At 40.4% G+C, this 7,548-nt stretch overlaps 1 protein-coding gene across 4 annotated transcripts in view; it reads left to right on the forward strand.

Annotated features, from left to right (window-relative positions):
- LOC129191104 (collagen alpha-1(XXVI) chain) overlaps positions 1-5,644 on the forward strand; it is a 31,879-nt gene extending 26,235 nt beyond the window's left edge. For all 4 annotated transcript variants that reach the window (XM_054794121.1, XM_054794117.1, XM_054794119.1 and 1 more), the window contains 6 exons: positions 162-214; positions 1,177-1,239; positions 1,596-1,631; positions 1,721-1,765; positions 1,840-1,924; positions 3,005-5,644. In XM_054794121.1, the coding sequence (XP_054650096.1) occupies positions 162-214; positions 1,177-1,239; positions 1,596-1,631; positions 1,721-1,765; positions 1,840-1,924; positions 3,005-3,132 (410 nt within the window). In that variant the 3' untranslated portion in view covers positions 3,133-5,644. The remainder of the gene's footprint in view (positions 1-161; positions 215-1,176; positions 1,240-1,595; positions 1,632-1,720; positions 1,766-1,839; positions 1,925-3,004) is intronic.
- The last annotated feature ends 1,904 nt before the right edge of the window (positions 5,645-7,548 follow it).

The raw sequence follows: 7,548 nt of genomic DNA on the forward strand, positions 1-7,548 counted from the left end.
GGCTTACTAAAAACTTTTAAACTCCACCATCAAGGCTAGATTTTGGCCAAACACACTTCTAATACACTCGTGTGTGACCTCCTTTATTATTGAGAAGTAGTATAATATGGGACCAAGTCTCCTTGATTAGTGATTACATTTATTTTTGAACAACTATACAGGTCCTCCTGGACCGACAGGGCCTGCAGGGATTCCAGGCATGCCAGGGCAAGATGTGAGTATTATGACGCTAGGCAGTGACGTGCAGTCAGGGGAAACAGGTGAGGCTGAACTTCAAAAGTCATGATGAAAAATGTAAAAAAACGAATAATGATAACAAAACACATCTTCATATTTGTCCGTTGGACTGTATTCTAAATGTATATTCTGTAATATTCCAATCGTTTTAACATTTTTGTAAGTAAAAATCACTGAATTTTCACATTTCCTGATCGATTGAGGCTGCCGCGAGAGTCCCTGCCTACCATAGCGCTGCACACTGAGTTGGATCATGGCACCCGTTTGTCGGTTTCTGTTTGTCAGCATGTCTGAAACAATGGAATGTTCCAGAAACAGTTATTATACACCATGACTTTCTACAGCCTGTGTAATGTCTGATGTCAGTGTGACATCATTATCCTTGCTAATCAGACAATGAAATGCATTGAAATGTCACACTGGAGACACTTACGGGAGTACTGCTACGTCCTGAAGGGGTCAGGCGTGCGTGAGCTGAAAGGTGCTTGTCACTGCCATTCTTCCATAGAGGAAAAGCCAGCGTTTTTGTTCATTTGTTTTTTTTGGCAGCAACAGCTCTAGCTCGCAGAAAGTCAATGCATTCAAGACATTTTTATGCTCTGCTGAATGAATGAATGAATGAAGAGAAGGAAAGGCTCTGTGTACTTCATATCCAGATGAAAGGTAAGAACACAGATGTTTCAAGCTAATAAACTAAATAAATGGGACTAAGACGTATTTGGAGACATTTTTTTAAAGATAAGTGAATTATATGCTTATTATTTTTGTTATCCTAAAATGAGCAACTTGTATTAACATAAAAAAAAATTCCAAAAGAGTCTGTGCCTCACCAGCCATGAACCTCACCGCACGTCACTAGCGCTAGGTGTTCATCTGATAAAATACGGAAAATTATTGTCTTATGTGTTCTCATGTGTTCTTCTTTTTGACTGACCCGAGGGCAAGGAAGGCGTCCAGGGCAATCCTGGGAACATTGGACCTAAAGGTGATGCAGGAGAAAGGGTGAGACCCATTTTTAATGCTAATTTTTGTTTTACTATGGCGGAACAATGATGAACAGTCAAAAGTGTCCCTCGCCGTCATGTGATCTTAAAGGCATTAAAGGTGGAGCGGCTTGTCTTCAAAGGCTTGTTCCAGTCCATGACTAATCCTTCCCTCTTTACTCTCATCCGAGGCCAGGCCTGGCTAATACCTGGTCCCTTCTGTAGTCAGCTCGCTAGTACATGGGCCTCTGCCTTTAAAGCTGATCCTTGTCCTCTGCTAGCAGTGATTTAAGACAGCAGGTCTGCTGAAGAGGAGCATGTGAGATGAAGACCAAAGGGCGCTAAAATATTTGCTCTTTTTTGTTCCTCCATTAGGGGCCTCCTGGTGCAATAGGAGAACAGGGCTTAGCCGTGAGTGTATATATTGTCCACCTTTTGTGCAATATAGAATTAAAAAAACCACACAGCTATAACGAGATGATTGTGCTGTGTATTCACAGGGGCCACCGGGGCCTAAAGGAGAGCGAGGTGAAGGTTTAAATGAGGTAAGAGGCATCTCAGTGTCGTATCATGTCCACACTGAACATTTTACCCAGTAAATGCGATGTTTGGTTTCGAGGGGGACACGGTGCCGCAGCTCAGGGAAGCCCTGAAGATCCTGGCTGAGAGAGTCCTGATCTTGGAGCACATGATTGGCATTCATGGTGAGCACACAACGACATAACAGTGAGCAGCCCATGTGTTCACTGGTGTCACGTATTAAAGGTGTCTTCTCCAACATGCCAACATTTATGGAACGTTTTTATTTTATCCACATACATTAAAAAATAACTTACTTCAGCTTCTGTGGCTTTCGTTTGTCTCCTAGTTGGTGTAAACATTGCCCCCTCCCTCTGGCTCCTTCTTCTTCTCTTGTGAATTTAATGTTGTTAGGAGTGGCGCCACTCCTAAAAAAAAAAAAGCTCCTTATGATGATAGCTCCATCATAAATACCAGTAAATGTGACTTATAGTGCAGTGCAACTTATTGGATATGTGTGTTTTTTCCTCTTCATGATGCATTCTTTTTTTTTGACTGATGCAACGTACAGTATACTTTGGAGGGACTAAGGCTACGTTCACACTGCAGGTCAATTCTGAATTTTTTGCTCATATGTGACTTGTATGCGATGCTACTGCAGTCAGGTCGCATATATGTGACCTATACGTCATCAAGAGGCGTGTTTTGCTGTGCTTACCCAAACTGGGATAAAGGTACTCACTCATGTAGGCAAAAGCTCTTCTTGTCTTCTCTTATATGAAAATTATTTTTTTTAAGTGTCAGTGAAGCGGCTCACGGCAATGTCCCAGCAATGTCCCAGCACCGACATGTGTGGGTGGATGGCTCCGACATCCACCCACACGCTCCTCGGAACAGATGTAGTAGAAAGTTCTCCACAAGCTGCCATAGCCAAAATTCTTCTCGCAGGATTGCTTTAAGAAAATATTGACTCCAGTCGCACAAAATCTTTGAAATTGCCACAAACGCGCTGAGGAGAGCGCACACACTGCAGAAATCTTTACTTCTGTAAACACACAACAATGTGTGTGACGTTATGCTTGTGCGCGTGCACGTCACTTCCCAGACGCTTTGCGTTCGCATAGACAAGTCGCATATTCTTGGTAATCGCATTTTAACAAAAAAATCGTAAAATACCATATCATACCATGCAATGTGAACGTAGCCTTGTAGTTAGGAAAATACGGTACACAACATTTGACTGAAAGGTCCTTGTCCTCACACAGAAAACCCAGAGGGATCTGGTTTTGGTGCCATTTTGGACCCCCTTTCCTTCACAAGCGGGAAGACCAAGCGCCTGCAACCTGTTCAAGCTCCCACACTACAGGAGGGACAAAGACCAGTTCCCCTTTAGGCAATATTTTAGTGAACTCGGTTTGGTTGACTTGGCTGGATGGTTCATTTTTCTCACACTTTTATCTGCTTTTTTTTCTCCCCGTGAGTTAGATATGATGCTTCGTAGTTCCTTTTTGGCCCCGCTGCAGCAGGATTCGGGCCTACACAAGTGTAGTAGCAGCACTTACATGATGTCAGACAGTGAAATATAACCCCATAAACAGTTATGAGGGTCTTTGCTTCTTTCTTTCCACAGATAAAAGACAGCCTAGTAAACACATCACTTTCCTGGCTTACGCTCACTCGCAAAGCTCCCCAGGCTGCAATAGGCCAGTTCCTGAGAGCCCGGACCCAAAAACTATTCTGTTTAGTGTCGAACAATTTCTTGGACTGTCCTCGGGGGTCATCCCATGTCGGCCTGTCAAACATATTTCTGCTTTACTCTGCCTCGTTAAAGCTGAGGTAAGACGTGACACACTGCCAGCAGTGCCTGCTTAAACTGAAAGTTAGCTGAGAGTGCACATCTGGAAAACAGAGAGAGAAACAGTCTCCTGCGTGGTTTCACACAACCTGACAGGATTACATCTTCATAAAAGCCTGTTAAATTTGACAATATCATGTTATCAAGCGAAACGGTCTCCGATGAGCTGTGATGTGGTTTTTGCAGAGACCTTTTGTGCATTTTTGGCTGTTGCTTTGCTTCCACTGTTTACCGTTAAGCCAAAAATAATCCATACAACGGCTACTTTTTGAGTTAAATGAATTTTTATTTTGAGAATGTGTATCTTTTAGCTAAAAATGACACAAGAAAGTGGCCGAAGGCTATAAAATGGTCTGGTTGCCAGACCATGGTGTAGTTTGTGCTCAAAATCAATTTACTTTTACTGAAGTGGAGCATTTCACCCATTTTCATTTGAACTTCATACATTTTGCCTGCTCAGGTCATCATCATCATCAATAATTATGCTGTAAATACACTCACTGGACACTTCATTAGGTGCACCCACACAGTCACACACAAGGATTCTCAACTGGTCTCATCCTGGTACCCACATTTCCCCATGGTTATTAAGTTACCATCCACTTTCAAATCTAGCATTTGTATTTTTTATTAAGAAACACACCCATATATAGGGCATCTTTTCAAACATAAATACACATAAATACATGTATGTAACGTGTTCCCTCATTTATCGTGGGGGGTGGGTTCCCAAAATAGCCCACAAAAAGCCTGCAATGTAGCCGCCTTCATTTTTTCTAATTATTACATATGTTTGAAGGCTGTAAAACCCCTCACCATACACTTTTATACACTTTTCTCAGACAGGCAGTAACATTTTCTCACATTTCTCTCTTGTTTAAACACTCGCCAAAATGTTCAAACCTTCGTGGGAATTTTAATGATCAACGTACAGGTCAGACACAGGAAATGATTAAGTGACTCACGCGTGTTTCACTCCTGTGACCGTGCCTCTTTGTCCTGGCGCCTGTACTGTGTCGTTTTATGATCCTTGTTAAAACATATTGTTGCAGTCCTCCGCCTTCAAACCGAAGATTCATTTACAAGCTAGCAAGCTAGCGATGACCCAGGAGACGTGGCAGGGCTGCACGAAGGACATTGATTGACAACGGTCCCTAGCCAATCAGGACGCAGAAAACAATGGGCGGTGCAGACAGACAAGAGAAAGAGAAGAGAGCCACTCAACGTCCCACGGTGCAGTTCTTCTCACAGGGCCGGGCTTGCCCTGTAACAGTGTTCATATGCTGTATTTAAAAAAATTTTTAAAAGCCCTAAAAAAAAATTCTGCGAATCCACGAAAGGTGAACCGCGATAGAGCGAGGGAACACTATTAGAATTAAGAACCGTAAGAGGATAACGTTCATGTTTAATGCTCAATACAAAACAAATAATGCTTACTTAATATTTGTTTATACCAAGGAAGAACAGTCCCCAAAAAAATATGTTTTCACAAAATAAACAAATAAGGAATAAATAAATAATGTAGTATGGTTTTAAAATATGCATGAAAAGAATAAATATCCATCTATCCATTTTCTACAAATAACCATCAAGAATAAATACATAAAAGAATAATACAAATAATATTTAAAAAGCATTATATTTAATGTTTTTTATTTTTTTATTTCATTTTTTACCAGCTGTCGGCAACCCACTTTAGTGTCCTGACCCACCAGTTGAGAATCACTGCTCTAACACGATCCAATACAAAGGCGTATCAAAAAAAGCTATCTTTCCAAAGATAATATTGGTCAATTGTGGTATGAATATGTTTAGTTTTGTGGTGTACACTGCACTGCATTGTACTGTTAGTTTCTAATATTATGTAAGCCTCTCTCGCTGAGCTAATTAAAGCAACCAGTGCAGTTCTACACCAGCATAATACTTTATATGAATACCTCAAATGATGTGTCCAGCAAGTGTATAACTTTAAATGGGCCAAATGTTTACATATTGATGTACTTTTAATAGATTATTTTTATATTGAAGGTACTTTTCCTCAAGTAAAGAATCCTCCAAGCACAATGGTAACTGATTTGTCTTGACGTTGCAACACCTTATTCATTTTGTATTCAGGATGATTACAGAGGACAAGAAAAAATAAAGATGCACCCACTAAATTTAGAGGAAAAAACAGATTTGGACATATATAAGCCGCACTGGATTAAAACAGCATATTGTTGTGTGCACAAGTCTGTGAGGACCAGGTAGCTCTTTTTTGAGCTATTAAAAAACTCACAAGTTTGTCAACTCATTGGAAATTGCAGGAGGCCATTACTCAATATACGGTGTCATCCTACAAAGAACACTAAACTCATCAAACTCAAAAAGGAGACCTAAAAATATACAAACATGTACCAATGCAAGTTTAAAATGGACAAAAAAGAAATGTTAACGTTTTCCCATAATGCATTTCATCTGAACAAAGCATTTCATTGGAGGACAAGCGGCATAGAAAACGGATGGATGGATGGCGCTGCAATGCTGCCTCTGTCCACCAGAGGAGCCCAGAGGGAGGCTGATGTCATTGCAGTGCCCCGGCAGGCACCAATGAATGCGTCGCTCAGATAGAATGGATTATGGGAAAACTTTAAAAGAGTTGGGTTTTTTTCATTTTAAACTTGTATTGGTACATGTTTGTAGATAAGTGTTAAGTTGCTGTGTGATGAGTTTAGTGTTCTTTGTAAGATGACACTGTGAGTCAGACTGTTATATTGTTATACTGTTTTATATAATGACCTCCTGTGATGTCCTCTGGGTTGACAAGCTCATTGTGAGTGCACTGATAGCTTATGACTGGCTCCAGCTAAAGAAAGAGCAACCGTTTCCCCACGGACTCGTGAGCGGCGCAGTATTTAAACAATTAGTAGTAGTTCTGAAGTAAAGGAGATGTCACAAAATTAGAAATTAGCCATAAATTAGCCGCACCGCTGTATAAGCCGCAGGATTCAAAGTTTAAGAAAAAAAGCAACGGCTTATACACACTTTTCAGCATGCAAGTTACAAGTCAAAATGATCTTCCTATAAAACAGGAAAACATATACTGTATATATAAAATCTGACCGGTAAACTTTGCAACTAAATACTAATAATTAGTATTTCACATTCACACTTCCAAAGTTTACAGGGAATCAAAATAGTTGATATCATTCAATAGGTCACAGTTTAATTCAATATGGCAGTAAAGATAATTACACATAATTCCTCAATAATTGTGTACATAACCTGAGTAGTATGTCAGTCAAAATAGATACTTAGTGTTCATTATACACACAGTTCATGGATTACATCCAGTTAGCATTTGCTATCAAATATTACGGATATACAAGAAAAAAAAATGATTATGCAAAAGACAATGCAACCCAAGTCAAGGCAACATATCAAAACGGTTTCAGCAAAGGGTACATTTTCCAGTGAATCATTAAATAATAATATAATTCAATAATCATAATTTCTATAGTGGAGTTCAGGATGCGGAGACAAGCCATCAAACAATTGACTTTTTTTTCTTACATAACTGGCCTCTGCAAGTTAGCACCGAGTTAGTTTATCCGTAATCGGAATAATAAAGGTGAAAGTTTCATATCTGTGTGTCGCTTGAGACGACGTCAGTTCACCACTTCATCTTTGGCACAGGGGGAGCACCATCGACTCAGGAGGGGGGCTTAATGTCCGCTGTCTGATGCCATATGACATCTCCAAAGTGACGTTTAGATGTGGGTAACACATGCGATTAGCTCACACTACCTTTTCGATCGACATAATGGACACCCCTGATCTAAAGCATCCAACAACACCGCCTCTCTTAATAGGCTTAATCAGAGAGACCACATGTACAGTAGAAGTGTGTTTATGTATCATTGTCGTATATTGTACTCCGGCCTCCCTGAGCATCCTTTCATCTGGTGCTTTTTG

Source organism: Dunckerocampus dactyliophorus, chromosome 12 (genome assembly GCF_027744805.1).
Source record: "Dunckerocampus dactyliophorus isolate RoL2022-P2 chromosome 12, RoL_Ddac_1.1, whole genome shotgun sequence".
Classification (NCBI taxonomy): Eukaryota; Metazoa; Chordata; class Actinopteri; order Syngnathiformes; family Syngnathidae; genus Dunckerocampus; species Dunckerocampus dactyliophorus.